The sequence below is a fragment of the Empidonax traillii genome, unplaced genomic scaffold (assembly GCF_003031625.1).
Source record: "Empidonax traillii isolate 1590-97213 ecotype Southwest subspecies unplaced genomic scaffold, ASM303162v1 scaffold295:size639837, whole genome shotgun sequence".
In the NCBI taxonomy this organism is placed as follows: domain Eukaryota; kingdom Metazoa; phylum Chordata; class Aves; order Passeriformes; family Tyrannidae; genus Empidonax; species Empidonax traillii.
Window position 1 is genome coordinate 540,827 of NW_020955488.1, and position 19,310 is coordinate 560,136.

The 19,310-nt window shown below is 36.5% G+C and overlaps 2 protein-coding genes across 3 annotated transcripts in view; one reads left to right on the top strand and one right to left on the bottom strand.

Annotated features, from left to right (window-relative positions):
• KIAA1107 (KIAA1107 ortholog) overlaps positions 1-14,098 on the top strand; it is a 35,659-nt gene extending 21,561 nt beyond the window's left edge. The window contains exons 13-18 of the mRNA XM_027890675.1: positions 2,171-2,232; positions 3,279-3,915; positions 4,217-4,304; positions 4,874-5,013; positions 6,073-8,370; positions 9,723-14,098. Coding sequence (XP_027746476.1) covers positions 2,171-2,232; positions 3,279-3,915; positions 4,217-4,304; positions 4,874-5,013; positions 6,073-8,370; positions 9,723-10,192 — 3,695 coding nt within the window. The 3' untranslated portion in view covers positions 10,193-14,098. The remainder of the gene's footprint in view (positions 1-2,170; positions 2,233-3,278; positions 3,916-4,216; positions 4,305-4,873; positions 5,014-6,072; positions 8,371-9,722) is intronic.
• The window catches only part of GLMN (glomulin, FKBP associated protein), a 35,544-nt gene continuing 28,829 nt past the window's right edge, over positions 12,596-19,310 (bottom strand). The window contains exon 22 of one of the 2 annotated variants that reach the window (XR_003571986.1): positions 12,596-12,777. The gene's annotated coding sequence lies outside the window, so the exon portion shown is untranslated. Of the gene's footprint in view, positions 12,778-17,550; positions 17,639-19,310 lie in introns of those variants that run through there. The other variant, XR_003571987.1, reaches the window with a different exon arrangement.

Sequence of the window (19,310 nt, forward strand, 5' to 3'; positions counted from 1 at the left end):
TAAGCGCTGTGGATGAATTAAATTTGCACAAAGCAGCTTATGTGTTCTGTGAATTCAGTTTGTGTCCTTTATCGTTCTGCCCATAAGGTATAAATATTGCTTGTCTCTTGCATAATGCTTATCTGGTGCTCTGAGCAAATGCAGATAGCTGGACTTCTCGGTTGGTTGGCATTGTGATCCTGTGTGTGCTGCTGCAGAGAGCCCCTCAGGAGCTGCATGGTGGGCTCTCCACATTTGAACAGACAGCACTTCCAACAAAAAGGAGTTTTTGTTCTGAACACTCCTTTGTTTTGAAGTACACGAGTATTTCTGAGGGTGCAGAACTGGTGATGGAGTTCAGGTTGTGGTTGAGTATTAGCTTTGATAGTACAGTGTTAGAAAAGAATGTGTTGAATACTTCTCTGAAATCAAATCACTTTTGATTCAAAGGTGAAATAAACATTTCACTGTCCTTTTTGTTAAAGACATTAGTAGCTATGATAGTTATAAAATTGTTTATTCCTAAAAGTAGATGAAAATTTTATTCTACAATTGCATGCTGAGAGGAGGATGCAGTAACAGTCTTTCTAAGCATGATTTAGGGATGTAGTACTGCTGCTGTGTAAAACAGGTTTATGATTTCTTTTTGGATTATAAAATCCTTCAGAAGCTGAGGAGCTGGCTTTAGAAACAAGGGTGGGTTGTCTCTGATTTGGGGTGTTTTAAGACAATTGTGTCCCTATTATGAATAATGTTTAGGCTGCCTTGCACTAGTGCTTTCAGTACAATAAAAATGTTGAAAATCAAGGTGTGTCTTAGTTGTTCAAACTCCATCTTGCCAGAAATTGTTTGTTTTCTTTTAGATTAAATTATAACTCAGAGGTAGCATACATTTTATATGTGAACAGGCTGAAATGTTGGCATAAATTATCTGGTTTTAATTACAGGCAAAATGATTGCACAATACTGGTAGACAAATATTAATCTTTAGGTCAAATATGTCTAGGATAAGTTAAATCAACTTTCATTTTAAAGATTTCCTGTGGTGGTTTATCTTCTAGAAATTTAGCTTATATAGAATTAGAAGGCTATAATAGAGGAGGAAGAATGCCCAAAGAAGACAGATGATAATGTGTTTTTTTTCATTTACAGTATATGTCTTGTGTTTTCTTAGGCACAAGTTTATATGGATTTTGTCTTAAATATTGGTATGTATTAATGTGCAGAGTCATTGCTAGAAAAAGGATTAGATCCCTGGGGTGCCATTTTCAGCATACCTTTTGTGTGATTTTTACAGACCTATATAAAAATTATTTTCAGTATCTTCAGTAAGAATTCAGCAGAATTTGTACTTGTGTTATACACACAAAAAATGTATCCATGTAAGATGTCAGAACATAATGAATGCTTAAATTTTTATATCCATTTTTTGCAAAACCTTTTTCTCAGCTGAAATATGAATACAAGCAGAAATGAAACCTATCGATTCTGGCTCTGTACAGTGTCTATAAATATCCTTTTTGTATTCTACAAGTGCAATTGATTCAAAGGCTTTATTGAAAACTGCTTTCCTCCCAGAGCACATCACATTAAAAAAAGGCATTCACTGCCTGAAAATTCCACATGACAATCACAGGGATAAAACTCTCATGCCATTATGCTGCATGCTGTCTAAAGAGGCACTATGATCTCACTGTGTACATTTAGGTATTTTGGCTTTACCACTTTTCAAAACTAATATAATTTTCTTTAATGTACTTAATCTCTTCTTAATATAGTATAAATAAATATTCTAAAAATAAGAACACATCACTGGAAAGTCATTAGTACTCTAAATTTGAAGCATCTTTTCTGTAAATTTTGTACACTTTCAAAGGTCTCAGTGCACTACCAACTTTGAGTGAATTAAGCTTGGATAAACAAAAGTCCTACTATGAACATGGGGAAACAGAAGAGTTAAACAACTTGCTTATGGCCATGTGACCTCATTACAGATCCCACGTTTTTTGTTCCAAACATAAACCCATGTATTTCCACTTAACATTTGCCATGTCACCAAAATTAGCCTTCCTAGAATAATTACAGGACCCAAAGAACTCATTTGAGATGAAGTTGCCTGAGTAGGCTGGATTGTTCTCTGTCTGCCTTCTTTCCTGCTAAATAGTAAAGAAAATGCTTCTTCCTTTTACAGCTGCATTTGACAAGGGTGATGACCGAAGACTTGGCAAAAAACCTGTATTCACTAGTTCTCAGGTAATGTTTGGATATAAATTTTTAAAAACACTTGGATAATTGCAAACAAAACTATTTTCATTATTTGTTTTAAATTAATAATGGACTTGTTTTTGAAAAATCTATATTTTCTTGTGAACTGTTACTGCAAACATCTTAGGATTCAGACTGTGCTCTGCTACATTTTCAAACAGATAAGCTCAAATAAAAGAGAGGAATTTGTGTTCAGAATCTCACATTCCTCTCTTGCTACATAATGAAACTCATCTGTTTCCCAGAGCAAATGGTTTGCTACTGAGCTAATGAATCTCTGCTATTATTACTAGAGCCACCACAGCACCGAGTCTGTTACACCCCCTGCCCTGAAAAATGTTTTTTAGTGCCCTTAACAACTCCTCTGTTGAGACTCCCAATCAAAACTACATTATTATCTGGTAGAAAAACAGTATGGGTTTCATATGATTTGGCAGTCTTGGATACATTGCTATGGCACTGGTAACACAAAGATTCCATTTCCTACACTTAATTCTCCTTATTTCAGGGCATCTCTTTACCTGAGACATTGTCCCTTCTCTGTGGACACACTCTGGGTAGTGGTTAAATGTATTATACAGTAATTTGGGGGTTTATGTTTGTAGTAGTGCATAGCTTTGTTCCTCTTTGCAAAATATGCACATGTAACTCAAAAAAGTTTTCTTACTTCAGCAGCCTCTAATAATATAAATATCTATTACAGAGTAATTTGTCCAAAGTAAAAGTGAAACTCTACTTGGATCTTTCTCTCCCCTCTATATAGAGCAATACTTCACATGAGTGATTTGTGCTACTTTTATATTCTTGAAAGTCAGCAAACCAAGCTACAAAATATATATATATATAAATTTATTTCTCTGTTGAATGTTGTTGCTTTACATTTATGGGCTACTTTAAAAGTGGGTGTGTTTCAGAAGTGTAAGAGTATGGACAGTTTGGTTTTACAAATGTCTTCTGTTTTGGTTGGGGTTTTTTTCTGATGCCCTTTTTTTTTTTTTTTTTTTTTTTTTTTTTTTTTTTTCTTTTAATCCTAGCTAAATAAAACTACTGCTCAATCTGTTGGTATAAGGAATAGTTCCTGGATAGAACACAGCAAGAAGGATTGCTGGGGAGATTCTTCCACCAATCAGGATAAAATGAAATCGGATGGATTAGGAGCATCTGGACATACATCCAGCACCAATAGGAACACTGTTAACAAGGCTTCAAAGCATGAGGATGTAAAGGGAAAAGATGGCAAAAAATTAGTTTCCAAGATTACTAAGGATTCAAAACCTGGGGAAAAAGCTGCCTCACCAAAGGCTAGAGCTGTTATAAAGACAAAAATAGAAAATAATGGAAATGTGAAGGCTGAAAGCATGCTTACCAAGCAAGATGGAGAGAAGACATCATCTGCAACTGGACAGAAAAACTCTGGAAGTGGCAAAGGACTAAAGAATCATGAAGGAAAAGTTGCAGGTGCCAGACCTAAAGTGCTGACAGTAACCTCAAGTGTGCAGATCAAAACAAAACCATTGAAAAAAACCCCAGGGAAGGAATCTCCCTCCTTAGTGACTGTAACAGCAACTTCCAGCAAGTCAGCAAACTCCAGTGTGGATATCAAGACTGTCAATGAACAGACAGAGGAACCCAAAGAGGATAAGTTGGTAGAGGAAGGGAAAAAACAGACTGGTAATTTTTTATGATTTTTTTTTTTTAAGTCTTCTGATTTGCCTCAGGCTGGTCATATGCTGAAAACCAGTCTGGGAAGCTTTACAAAAATCTACTGTAGATTGATGGGAGTTACTTTCTTTTGCTGTAATTTATGTTAACTGACTTTATGGTCAATTGATAGCCAAATAAAACGGTAAACATTTTACTAGTTTAGAATCTATGCTCTTTTCAATAACTGATCTTCTTATATTAGATTTGCTCAGTACTTACATGCAATGCATTTCCCCCTGTAATTAACTTTGAATTTACTTTACAATAGTGAAAACAAAGGCATCTGTGAAGATATCAAATGGAGTCACCACCAAAAAAAAAAAGACTGAGCTTGAGGCTAATGTCACAACAAACAGGTATGTTACAGATCAATAATGGTGCTTCATATGTGTGTATGAGCTTGGGGAAAAAAGTTTCAGGTGGACTATTAAACTTACTGTTAGATTAGTCAACATGTTCTTTTTAATCTGAGAATGGTTGTCTGTAGGAATGTTATTTCCAAAACACTTTGAGTTGGCTACTGGAAGCATTGCTATAAAGATAAAATTGGTTTGGCTTTTGGGTTGGACTGTTTCATGCTAATAATTTTAAAATTGTTGTAGGTCGTTCAGAATTCTGCATACTAGAACAGTTAATGACTGCACAAGGGGTTGTAAACTTACTGTTTCTGGAACAGGCTAAACTGGACAGGGAGACAGCTGAAGCACCATGAAATTGTCAAATGGGTCATTATATATATATGTTTGTATATACATTAAAAATATAGATGCACATCGGAGTTTTATTTTGAAAAAGTTTACTTTTTAGGTGGCATTTTCAATGTTTATATGTGTGTGCACATTAAAAAATGTTATGCTTGTTTAATTATAATTAAACATTACTAGATCTAAGCTTGGAAATAATGGATAAAATAATTTCCTTGCAGTCTGACCAAAAAACCAGCAGGAAAAGGGTGCAATGAGCAAAATGGACAAACAGTCCTAAAGAAAAAAGGGACTGTCAATACCAGTTTTGCAGTACAACAAAAGGCTCAAAATACACCTACCAATTCTCCCAAGAACCAAGGTAAAGTTTCATACAGCAATTAAATGATCTGGCACTGTTATGTAAAGCTTTGGGTTTTGTCTGTTTGTTTTTCAGCACAAGTATTTGGAAAAATCTTCTGAAGAATTCTTGTATTTTTCCATATTTCATTTTTGGTGACAATCCTAAACTGTGAAATGCAAATTAATGTGTCAACTTCAAAATATTTAAAAGACAGTCTTCACTGGCAGTTGGTGTTTTCTCTTGCTTGTTTAATCTGCATTGCAGAGTCTTCTATTTGCTGATCCCCTGCACTTCTGCATTTGGAACCATGACTGAGTCCAACAGAAATGCTGTAGGTTGAGCATTTATAACAAGCATCAGAGATATGGACTGCAGAGTCCTTTATGGCTGCCTGTTCTGGTTGTTTCCCATAGCAGTGGCACTACTGACACTGACCCACAGCCGCTCAGTTCCAGCAGCTGCTGATAGCAAGAGTAGGAAAGGACATCATAGACCACAGAGAGGGAACACTGCTTTATAAAGCAAGCGTTAAGGATGGAGCTCCAATATTCAAGTTATATTATCTTTAATGCGTTATGATATAGAAAACACAGGTTCTGTCAATTTGTGGTCATTAAAAATCATGCAGTGTTTTCTGACTGAGCAGGGACATTAATTCTGGTATTCTAATCACATTATGACTAATGTAATTATTTTCTGCCTCCTTTCATTTCCTCTACAACATAAATTGAATACAGTGCTCATCACTTCCTGTGCTAAACTGCTGTGCAGTGTTTCTGTGCATTATTAGAGAGCTGCTGCTTTCTACTCCAGTGATGACTACCTCAGTTACAGGCTGAAGTAATTCCTGTATGTATATTCTGTTAATTGTTTTAAAGACAGCATGTAAATGCAAGATGGTATTTTTGTCTACTGTTTGTTTAAGATCTCAATTCTTCATTCTTTAATAAGCCCTAAATCCCTTAGTTACATGAAAATTTGAGTAACTTGTTTCTCAACATAAACACTAACATAAAATTGGTCAATATACTGTGACTGGCATATACAATCTTTATAGTCTCTTTTACTGTTTGTTAGGACCTCAGGGGGAATCAACAAATTCACTGAAATCAGGAATGTCTCCAAAACATAATGAAGAAAAAAATGTGTTACAACATCTGGTTCAGACAGCACTCCCAGAAAAACCTCCTTCAGCCAAGAAGAAGAGTGTTAAGCAGTCACAAACACCTGTAACAAAAGCCACTGCCAAAATAACACCTAAAACCCTGACTCCGTCAAAGCATGCTGAGATTACGAATAGTAAAGACCCGAAACAGAAATCAGCTGTATTGAAATCTCAGTCCTCTGCCCAAAAACATTCAAGGAGTGAATCTCCTGTTGTCCAGAAGAATGTGCACACCTCTGAGCACAGAGGTTCAGGACAGAAACTTGAGAAAAACACTGCTGATGCTGTGGCAGCTCAGCTTCGTGACAAGAATGAATCTTCTAAACCTGCGGTGGAAAGCAGCAGTGATGATAAACTGCTGGAGTCCTGTCAACCCAGTAAACAAAATTTATCAGATTCTACTGAAAATGTGCAATACAAAATGCAATCTGAATCTTCTCTAGTTACAGAAGAAAATATTTCTAAACTTCACGTTTCAGTGCAAAATGACAGGGAAACAAGACAAATCTGTGAAGATCAGACTGGAATTAAGAAGATTGAAGATACAAAGATTAATAATACAGCCGAATTTCACTGTCATGCACAGTCTGCCGGTGATGGATATTCAGACTTTTCCAAGGAAACCAATCAAAAGGCTTCTGTTCCAGGAGAACTGGTGAAAGATTCAAAAGCAACAAAAGTCTGTAGTGAGCAAAGTGATAAATTAAACTCTGAAACAGATCTAAACTATGGTGAAAATGCTTTGTCGAGCTTTTCCAGAATAACCAATAAAGAGGATGAGACATCATCTCCTCAGATCCACATGGAGGGATTCCTTACAGCCGATGAACTGTGTGATACATTGTCCTTGACTGAATATAAATCAGTTACAGCAGATTTAGATGATGTTTCAGAATGTTCCACAGAACAAATAACAGAAAAATATTCACCTAGTTACACAGAGCTCATAGATCCTGCAGAAACGCCCGAAAACCAGGAAAATGCAGAAACTCCCTTCGTTGACCACTGGAATAATGGGGCTGTAGATCCAAAAGAGAGCCCGGAATCAGATACTGGCAGTGCAACCACATCCTCTGATGATATAAAACCAAGGTCAGAAGATTATGATGCCGGAGGCTCTCAGGATGATGAGGGATCCAATGAAAGAGGGATTTCTAAATGTAGCACTATGTTATGTCATGATTTTCTTGGAAGAAGCAGCAGTGACACGAGTACACCTGAGGAATTAAAAATTTATGACAGCAGCCTAAGAATAGAAGTGAAAATGAAAAAAGAGGGTTCTGATCTCTTCCGTATTAATTCAACGAGTGATGATGAAATACCAAGAAAAAGACCTGAAATTTGGTCCCATCAGGAGAGTTCACGGACCGGTACTAGAGAGAGCAAAAGTTCTACTTTTGGTAATGCACAGTTTACTCAGGAGGCAGACCAAGTTTCTTCTTCTGCCGATGAAACAGAAGATGACAGATCTGAAGCAGAGAATGTTGCAGAAAACTTCCCTCCATCAAATGTTCCCACTCAACAGTTCCAAGGAATTGATAATTTAGCTTTTGAAGATGCAACAGAAAATGATACTGTAAGCCAAGAGTTTCCTAAAACTAAAAATTTCAAACGATCTGTTTTACTTTCAGTAGATGAATGTGAAGAATTGGGATCTGATGATAAAGTGGAAACTCATACTTCACGTCAGCACTCAATAGATTCTCTTACTCCAGAAGTATTTGACAGTGTTTCTCAAGAGCAGCATGGAAAGACCTTTTATTCAAGATACTCAGTGGAAACAGAAGAAGGATTCCTGGATGGCAAACAGCGTAAGGATAGAGACAATAGGTCAGATAAAAGTGCAAGTTCTCACGGTACTGAAATCCCAGGGAAGGAGAATGAGGGTGCTTCAATGACTGAACAAAATTGCCCAGAAAAAGTCTATTCAGCAGCTAGTCCATGTCCAGGAGAAACACAAAAAATAAATATGAAGAATGAGGTTGCTATTGAATTTCAGCAGTGCAATAAGTACTTAGACAATGATGCAAAATCTCAAGAAAGACCGTGTCATCTGGATCTTCAGCAGAGAGAAACTAATTCTGATGCGCAAAAGAACAGCTCTGCAAAACCTGTAGAAGCCAGTAAGAGTCAGATACTGACTCAGGAAGGTCAAGTGAGAGACACTCAACCAGCAGCTACTGAATGCGCTAATACTGATTTACTTCCAGGTAATGTACAGAAATAGAAACATTCAGTCATTCAAAAACAAATTAATAGGGAAGGCTTTGGCAATTTGTCTGGGATTGCATCCTGAACTGAAGTAATTTTGGCTGAAACTATATTAAATTTAAATATTTTTAAGTATTTCACTTGGGTTAGAGAATGCTTGTCTGTTTGAAATATCCGTCAATACCCTGCTGTTCAATGAGAAACTTGACCACAAGAAAAGAGATTTTATGTAATGCTAAAAGAAAGATTGGATGCAGTTGTCTGTACTTCACTTATTTTTGATCCAATCTAACATTGACAGCATCACTTTTGATGGAATTTTAGTATTTGTTTTGTCTGCTTGACAACATATAGTATGTCTGAATGGGATGTGCAATAACTAAAGTAATAACCTTAACTAAAGCGCACTGAACTGTTTACCTGAACAGCTATATGCATTATTGTTGTACTTTATTTATTTATATATTATATACCAATTTGGGTCCTTCTCCCACTGAATATAACTGAATATTTGCCATATACACCAGTGGGAGCAGGTTTGAACTCTGCTTTAGAGCTTGTGAGATGTCTAAAATTCTAAATTTTACCAATAAAAGCTTATTTCCTAAAAGAGAGATTATACTTAGAACTGATGCTTATATACAGAGAAGTTCTAACTTGTTTCATGTAGCTAGATGAATACTTGTCTAGTTTTGTGTTTTGTCTTCTTTATATCGATAATGCAGTCTGTTTATCCCATCAAAAATATACAATAGTGTTGATTACAACTATTGTGTATTCAAGAGCAATGAAACACTGATGATGATCTATGTTCAGCCAGACCACAGAACAAGAAGACATTACAAGTTGTACTATTTTTTTTTTAAGTTTGCTTGCCCTTGCCTGCAGCTGCCCTTGCATGTGCAGTGTAGAAATAAGCCTGTGGATAAACAATTTTGGTTTTAATTCTCTCCTAAGCTGACATAGCTCAAGTCACCATTCAGTAATCATTCTCTATTAATTCCCTCTATGCACCTCCTGGTCTAAATTTAATTTATGTAGTAAATGAGAAATTTCATGTGCATTAAGTGTATATTTACATTGTCATTTTCTGTATCAGAAACCTAATTATGGAGGTTATTGTTAATTACCAGTGGTGATTGCTACTTTAACTTAATTTATAAATCATACTTTGTTTTTTATATAGGAAATAAATGCCTCAAATTTTGTCAATTTTGTATAACCCTCCATCCCCCCTTTTTTTAACCTGATTGGATTGTCCTTCCTGAATGAATTAAATTTTGCTCTACACAGCCCTGAGGGGAGGATCATCTACAATTTTTACATTGTACAGTATTGTGAATTATTTCAGGAGACATAGATGATTATGACACAATGGCACAAACCTGCATGTATGAACATCGGCCTCCAAAAACCCTCTCTCCAATATATGAGATGGATGTTGGAGAAGCAATTGAGCAGAGGATGGATTCAGAAACAGCAGTTCTAGATGTGGATTTTGAAGATCAGCAGTTTGCAGAACAGGACTGGACTCTTCTCAGGCAATTGTTATCTGAGCAGGACTCAAATATAGATTTCAAAAACTCTGTTCCTGAAGACCTTAACTTAGCACAATGTCTTATCAATCAGACACTGTTTCTGGCACGAGATGGTTCAAATCCTCAGGGTACATCACAAGTTGACACATTCAGTAGGTGGACGGAGCTCATGTCTCCACTGGACGATTCTTCAGCAAGCATTACGGTGGCAAGCTTTTCATCCGAAGACTGTTCATCCCCTCAAGGGGAATGGACAATTCTTGAACTGGAAACCCATCATTAAGGTGACCAACTGTTTGCAACTGAACTCCAACCCATTCCCCAAATCTATTTTTGATGAGTTCTTTCCATACAATAGTGAAATACTGCATCAGTCGAGAACAAGCAATTCTTGATACTGAGGCAATCTTTCTTATATAATGAGGTAAATATGTTAATTTATAATCTAGATTTAATTACAGGTACGGTAATTTTTCAAGACTTAAATGTATGTCTTTTCTAAAAATGAACTTTGAGCATGTATTTTCTAGAATTGTTAGAAAAACTAGATGACATGAAAGAAAAATCTTGGTTTCCACCTTCCCTTTTATCTTCTTTTTTGACATTTAATGTTCTCATTCAGCAAATATTTAAAGATGAATGCACAATTAGTAGAGCTATTCTCCTCCTTTTCTTCCCCCTCTCTATTTGGTCACTTCATTTTACAACAATAAAGACTCAGAATGGTTGTGTCAAAAGGTGATGTGTGCCAACACTGCTTTAAATGATGGAAACACAGTCTAATGTTCAAAGAAAATGTTTCAATCTGAATATGCCTTGGGCCTTATTAATGTGAGCAGCTTGTTTCATCTATTTCTTCCAGATTAAATTTTTGTATTTTGGTTTGTTTAGAAGTTTCCAATAAATTTTTTAAATTGTCTTTCCTTTAAATATAAGACTTCAGAGGGTCTGTGCTATAGGAAGAGCACTGTTCTTTTTTTGGACATGCATGTTTAAGTAAATGTTTTAAATGGCATAGTGCATGAATTCAAAGGAGTTGGTAGAATGCTGCTCCTGTTCTAAGAAACAGCATGTCTGATGTTTCCACAAATATACCTGATGCTGAAGTCGTGGTCAGTGTTACATCAGAAGTCTGACTGACTAGAAATACCTTCTGGCTTCAATTCATAATACTTGCACCCTCCTGATGCTGGGGCATAGCAAGATTCTCAGGAATTAGGTTTTGTTTGTTTTTACAGATGCTACATTTTTGGAGCAGTAATAGGGTTCTTGCATCGTCATTAATATCTCTAGTGTAGCTTTTGCATATTGAGACTAAATGTCAACATAACCTTTCTTCTGACTCAGAGTGAAATAGGATTCATAGCTCATTCTGCTGCTTTTGGCTATTTGGGTGGGCATAGGACTGATTATTGTCTTTTATGATTTGACAAGGAGGAAGGAGTGAGAAACTGTAATTCTTACCACGTCAAAACTCCTCCTGAAAGGTACAGGTTTTTTCCCCTGCAAAGGCTGGGCTTTCTAAAATATCTGCATTATGGAAACAGTAGGGCTTGTCTTTCACACAGCCCAAAGTCTAAACAGGAAGTGTTCTACCTCCTCTTAGTCATTAACAGAAGTGCCTTCTGAAATAGGTGCCATCTGGCAGTAAATGGCTACTAACATCCTTCTTTTGTGGAAACTGTTTAAGATAAGTACACAGCTTAAGCTGGTTGTAACCATCGATAACATGGTCGGGTTTGCAAGCTTTTGCACGATTCCAGCAGTGCACCTTAATTTTTTTGACAAACTTCATTTCTTTCTGTTCATAGACAAACTCTCAGTTAAGTGGAAATATGAAGTTGCCCTAGTGTATGACTGAAGAAGTTATGACTTGTCTTACCTTTGGATTTGACATAATAAAGACCTTTGAGGCAAAATAGTTTATCTAGAAAGCCACTTTGTTGAACTTCTGGTACAAAAGTAAAACTAATGTTTTATCCTCCTCAGAACAAGCAGAGGAAGAATTTTACCTCATTCCTTAATATCAAGGTAGGGGGGAAAAAAAGGAAAGCCTTCCTTTCTCTATGTCAATTGAGGACTCTAAACTTAGGGAAGGAAGATGTTCAGTCTCATAATAAAAATCTTTCTAACCTTTTAGCAGCAGCATCAATAGTCTGAGATATTATAATTCAAAATATTATAAATGTAATACACTGTATTTAACCCAGTTGTCATATTGAGGAATTTAGGAGAACCTTTAGAAGTGCAAATCATCAAGAAAACCCGTTTTTCACTTTCAGAGTTTACAAGGTTTATCAGTAGGGGATAATCTTTTGAATAAAAGAAAGAACTATATTATTAGCCGAAGTAAGAGATGAAACTCGAGAGAAGCTCTTACAGAAGGCTGAAGAACAGTGTTTTTGCAATTTCTGTGTAAAACACTTAAGTAAAACGTGTTCACCAAAAAGCTTTGATCAACTTTCAATTCCTGATGATATTCTGATAGTGGGCATTCACACATTAAAGAAGATGAAGTGATGGAAAGGAGAAGTGACAGAAAGTGAAAGAAGGGTTCCTTTTGTCTATTTTTTGCTTTGGCCCATATTTTTAACTCCTACTGAGTTGATAGAGCAGCACTGAAGTGACACACGAAGTTTCTTGTTTGTTCTATGAATTACAACACATACAGACGTTTCTTTATTTTTTTTTTCTTTGCATTTACTTCTCTGGCTGTATCAAAATTAAATTAGCTTCTCTCTTCAAGTCCACAATGATGTTGCTGCAATTCCTTTAATAGTTTTGCAGCAGACCACTGATTAGGATATGGTATTGTTCAGTTGTTACATACGCAGCCATAGAATTCAGCTTCCCACAGCCGAATAGTGTCTGTAGAAGTAGCAGGAATAGAAAGTGGTATTGTTTTTAATTTGCGTTACCAGAGTGCCTGTGAAGCTTAATCAGACCAACGTCCCACTGGCTAGACATTGTACAAACCCAGAAGGAAAACAAAGACTTCCCACAGGGTGCTTATAATCCAAGTTAAGACAAAAGACAAAAAAAAATGCACATGGATGGAAAAGTAAAATGAGCGTGTCAATATTTATCTAGCTGATTAGCGATGGTCTCAGCACATCATCAGTTTAAACAGTTGGGTTTTTCCTGTGTGCATTATGAGAAGGGGAAGTTGGAGGGTGAGATTTGGAGGCTGGATAATGAGGGAGCTGGAAAAACCTATATTCCTGCCCAGCCTTGTGTGCTAGCTAAACTACCTTCCTGCTTGACCCTGACCTCGTTCAGGAGGATGTTCAAGCTTTAAGCCAGGTGTAGGTGGCTATCTGTTTAATAGCATCGGTCACCTGAGGTCATTGGAGTCCTGCTCGTGCCTCCTGGCAGTGATTTTTTCACTGTGTTGGCCTCTTCTCCAAAGCATGACAGAAGGGAAAAGGTGAAAACTTCACAGAGAAACAACCAAATCAAGTGTCCCAGGCTCCAAGTGAATAGTGGCTAAGAGGTCCTGGAGGACCTCTAAAGTAAGGACAAGGTAGGTGCATCTGATGAAACAGTGAAAGGGTGTCAGTGAAGATGCTAAAGAGATGGCATAGTCAAAATATTGTTTAAGGATTTAACTTTGCAGTAGTACTTTGAATAAGAACAGTGAAATTGCTTTATCAAAGCCTGAGAAGACAATGTTGCTGTTAACAGGTGATGCTGACAGCTTATCTGAGATTTACATGAATGGTAAGGCTGTCTGTATCCTGCAGGTAGTAACACCTGATTTACTAAACTGTCAGTGAAATTTAGAGAACTCAGAAATCAGAGTTTAAGATAATGACCCTGATTTTGCCTATCTTGAATGATGCTGTGAAAGTGAAAAATAAGGAAGGATGTTTTTCATGTGTGAAGGTATTAAGTTTAAAAAAGACTATACCTCAAAAAAGTGGTCCTGTAGTCATAATTACTTTTTTTTTTTTTACTTGGAAAATTAGAGTCTAATCTGGACTGGAGAAGCAGCTCTGCAGGGTTTTTACATACAGCTAAAATTGTATTTGTGGAATAAATCACTAAAAGAGATATTGCAGAGGGAAAATGGAAGCAAATGGAGGCCCAACACTTGGAAACCTACAAGGAACTAAGGAAAGTGGAGGTTCTTCCAAATAATCTGCTCAAAAAAAAAAGAACCATTAGGTAAGCGAAGGAAATAAAGATGGAAACAGGAGTCAAATGAGGATGACAGGATTTAAGGAAAACTGCACCACTAGCTTCACTAGAGAAGGCCCACGAGGCAGATATATAAAATACCAGTTCTGAGGTTGGTTAAGAAAGTGTTCTTAAGGACTGTGGTCAAAATGAGATATTGGCTTGCAGAGTAAAAGGCAGGCAGATGGCAGGTTGGTAGAGCATGACAGAATTGCAGGAAGGAAACTGAGCCTAACCATTAAGAGAGAGACAACAGTTAGAAAAGCAGATCAGTTAATGATATATTTTAGGTTGCTTTTTCAATGCATGGATTATACCATGTTTATATAGCATAGCAAAAGCAGTGTGGAGACAGACATACAGTGAAGATCAGGAGAGATAAGTAAGCATGAAATGAGATCAGCAGGCAGTCTGGGCTGTTACAAGCGATCAGATAAGTGCATAAAACCCAGACACTGGCTGTTGTGGTGTAGGTAGTGGAAAGGACACTCCATATATTCATCATTTTTTCCCTTAGAAATTCTCTTCTAGAATCATATACAGAAAGGTATAGTCCTATGGGGAAATGCAGGCTTGAACACACCTCCAAAGGTCTCTAGTCTGACCTGCTGCTAAAAGCAGGGGTAACTTCAAAGTTAGATCGGGTTGCCAGGGCCTCATCAAGGTCCACAGAATACATAACCATAATAAAGTCAGCAGGCACAAACAGTGCTCACGGGAAACAGCTATTGGAGATTAAAATATTCCAATAATAATGAAACTACTTTGACTATTGTTGGAAAATATTAGTAATTAAGTACAAGAAATATGGCTTGCTTGTGATATTTTTAAATTCTGGATGATAGGTAAGTGAACTGTACATGTTTAATACTCTTATCCCACAATTTTTAAGGTTTTAAATTATTTCAAAATTATACTGAATTTTTGAGTTTGCAGTTATTATTATTATTATTAATATTATTATTATTAATATTATTATTTTGGAAGAATTAGGGCAAGAGAACTTCACATGTTTCTCACAAAGACTGTCCATAGGATGTGTTCTCTAGCACTGTCTCACCAGTTTCTTTCAGGGAATATGTAAAAACAAACAAACAAACAAAACCCCCACACAGCTGTTCTAGGTACAGATTATACGAGACTGTTTTAAAACTTTCAGTATATATTAATGCCATCTGAAAAATAATTAGTAGCATGTTCATTCTACTTTGCTCCAGAAAATCTAAACCTTTGCATGAACGAATTAAGAACTGCTCTTACGTTGTACATCGTTGCTCAGAACCAAGACATTTAAGGATTCGTTATTTTGCTTTCATTAATGTCAAAGCCTGTTGACCTCAGCTGAAGCAGGTTCAAGCCTTGCCTATATTAGTGCATGTACTAGAAATACTATTTTTCCAGTAGATCTATTTCATAGTTTTCTAGTTTTACTCTACTAATAACATTGTACAGTTGTAGGTGTGACAAATTACAGCTAGAAAGACTTCAATTTATTAGTCATAACTGTATGCATTCTGTTAATATTTCATGACTGGAGTGATTTAACATTTGTACATTGATAGATGACTTTCATGCCAGGACTACACAGGAACTGAGGACAAAAGACAGAATGAGAATTATTGAAGCTTTGTTACAACAGATGATTCCCTGGAAATGAGCTTTTAGATATGAAATCCAGTATAATTAGAAGCTTTCATCTCTTGCAGAAAACCCATACTGATTTTCGTATCTCTCTCTTGAACACACGCTATATATGATAGTTTTTGAAAAATAAGATTTTATGTGTTCAATTTTGGAAAAATTACAGCTCAGATCCCTTCTTTAGCTAATTTAAAACCAAGCTTCTTCCTACTGACAACTGTTATTTGTGTTTAAGGAAACTAAACCTGTAACAGGATATCGACTGGGGAAAAATACCGATTTTGATAATTTCTTTGATTTTTTGATGTTTGTCAACTAATACAATAACTGAAGAAGCTATACAGTGCATGCATGCACACCTGTTTATTTTATTGCCTTTGACCTTCCTTTTATGCTTTGCAGTCTGTACTGTACAGTCCATTAGGTCCCAATTCTGCAAACACAGGAGCGAATCCACGTGCACATTTGCGGATTGGCTTTCCATTTAACATTGGTTTTTCAGAAAGGGTAATGGAGCTGGCACTGAGGCCAGGCACTGGGGGCAGGCACTGGGCATGCTTGGGCTTTTATACGGTACTCAGTTTAATGAGCTTCTAATCCTGATGAGCCATCTGGATGCAGTTCAAGTATGAAATAATTAATAACGGAATTCCGTTAAGTTGCTTCCCTATTCTCCTTGATTTATTGCTGAAGTTGCCTGCTCAGAAGACTATTCAGTTAGAGAAATCAAAGTCCTAAGAAATCATAACTTTTCACATTACATGCAACAAAATTTCTTTTGCTGTTGCACTGTAAAATATGAATACTGATCATGTCTTCAGTAACTCCAACCTCAGTCTTTGGAGGGGCTGACAATAACTCAGTAACCAGATGTATTTAACAAGGACATTGATGGTCAGAGTAGGATGATGACTCTTAACTGCATTAGAGTGCATATTCTGGTTAACCTGAACAGAGGCTCACGTGCCCAAATTTGGCACTCAGCCCAATGACCCAGGTAGTCCATCAGATTTTATACTTTTGCACGCCAGTGAAAGCGGCTACTTGTTCTCAGCTCCCGCTGCAGTCAGTGTGAGTGGTATCAGATCCACATCTACAAAAATCAGTGTATTTAAGTGTCTGAACAGAAAGACTACTTACCTGAGTAAAAACTTTGGCTCATGTAACTTAGCTCTATAACCCTCTTTTGAGACTGATCTCACCAACTAACTTAAATTTACTGCATCCTCCTATATTCAATCCTTATTTAGGAATTTTCGTGGTTTTCTTATACAGTTGTGCTTAATGAAATCATTTTAGTTCTTCACTTTGTTTTTTAATAACACTTTTGAGTGTGGAATGGCATCCTGCCTCTCAGTAGAGTTACATCAGTGTGCTTAAGATCAGTATAAATAGGACCAACCATATCTAGTGTAAGTGGTATGAAAACTTTTTGTGACCTTCATAGACTGAGGTAATTTTAATGTCCACAAACATGAGACCCACCTTAAGGTCAAACTTCCTACTTGTAACAAAATGTCCTCCTGTATCTGTAGAGAAAAAAACTTCAATCTCTATTTTCTGGATTATTATGTTTTAGTAATCAAGATTAATCCAATATATGTATAATGGGATGCATCTGGAGAAAAGTTGGAGTCTCTACCTATAGTCCATGGCTTTATGGTCCAAGAATATTTTGACCACTTGGTCTTGTGGAGGGAGGGGGAGGGTTTTAAGCTCTCAAACTGAATGCTTGCATGTTTTTCAACTGCTTGCTTTTCAGATTTAGATAATTAGTTGGGGCCTAAGTAATCATATTTCCAAATGACTCCTTGTCAACATGGTCTTCTGTTTCCAGAATAACTGTATGGTTCCATAGTCCCAAAACCTTTCTTCCCCATGCTACATACTGAAGGTTCTTAGTTGATTTCTGTATGACAGAAAATAATAAACCTATGTGTAAGTTAAATGCTGACTCATTGTACTTCATTCAACTTGTGGACTGCTGACATAAATTTTTATTTGTGCTCTGAAAATTGCCCAAAAAAAGCGTTACTTTTCTATGTGTTTAGTTAACCTTCAGTCTTCCTCTTTGTCCTCTAAAAGGAAAAAATTAATTTTTCTTCAACTGTGTAATCGGAGAACAGAATGGGTGATCAACAATCAGTTCTCATATGCTTAGAGAGGAAGATACCTGTGTAACTGCCCCACAAAATCAAAAAACAGTGCTGATGTGGAACACACGAGATATGGTTCCAGACAGCACAGAGAAACACTAATTAGATGATAGATTTTACCTTGTCATAAATTAGTTATTCATCCAAATGCTTACACCATTATCTTCATCATAGGGGAGTTGTAATCCCAAGATCTTTCTATTCCTGCCTAAATGGGTTTGGTTCTCTGCTCTGCTTCCAGGAATTATTTGATATGCTGCCAGACTCAGCCCTATTCTTTCTCTCTCCTGCACCATCACCCGTACGTGAAATGTACCATATGGGTATGTGGAAAGGAGTGCTGCTGAGGTTTAAAGCTAAGACTACCAAAATGTCACAACAGAGATAACCATAAGTAGTAAAATAAATTTAGCTCATCAGATAGCACAGGATCCCCCAAAAGTCACTTTTGGGAAGGAAAACTTCTGTGGAGAATGCTCTGAAGAATACACAAACCAGAAAAAAACTACTTTCTTTGAGTCCAAGCTCTCTTTATTTATCTTGTGACATTAGGCTGAAAAAAAGAGAAAGGCAAGTCGTGTAGTGAGATTCAGACTTGAATGGTATTGCAGAACAATCTTCTACCAGAATTGTCCCTTGAGTAGTTCCTAGTCCAGGGGCTCAGCATGACCAGTTGTGTAAGACTTGAACCAGACAAGCCCTATGTCAGGGTGGCTCTTACATGGGACACGTGGGGGGGGTGTGCTCAGAATTTTCCGTCTCAGAAAGAGTCTTTATTTCAAATGTGAACTATTGTCAAATGTAAGTGACAAGGAGAAATTAAGTTTCTGGTATAAATTTTTGCCAACTGTAATTAAGATACACAATTTACACATATATGTAACAACTGGAGTCAAAATACTGACAGGAATCATTTTGAGTTAAGGTTGGGGTTTTCCTTCATTGTCCCACACTTATCTACTTTGATGCCTCTCAAGTGGTATTTTCATATGAATATATATATCAACTTCATGCACAATAAGTGGCTATAGGGGAAAAAGGCATCTGCTGGTATACCAGGAGCCTAAATACAGTGTTTATATTTCTTTGTAATGACAATCTTTTTTGATGTAATAATGTACCCTTGTATGTACTGTCCATTTCTAACAGCATTACACTGAAGAAACTTAAGACTACTCACCTGTTACAGATATTTACACTGGAAATAATTTTTTATTCCATTCTATTCCCTACTATTTTTTCTCCATTTGAATGGTTGTAATTCAGTTAATGCATGTACACATTAAACATAATCTAAAATATTAATTCAGATATACTGTAGTGTCACAAATCAAGTATAACCACTAAATAAAAGTTACTGCTCTTTACCCCTAGGCTTTCTCTAGTACTGAAACACAAGTTCATTCGTAGTATGCATGAATTCAA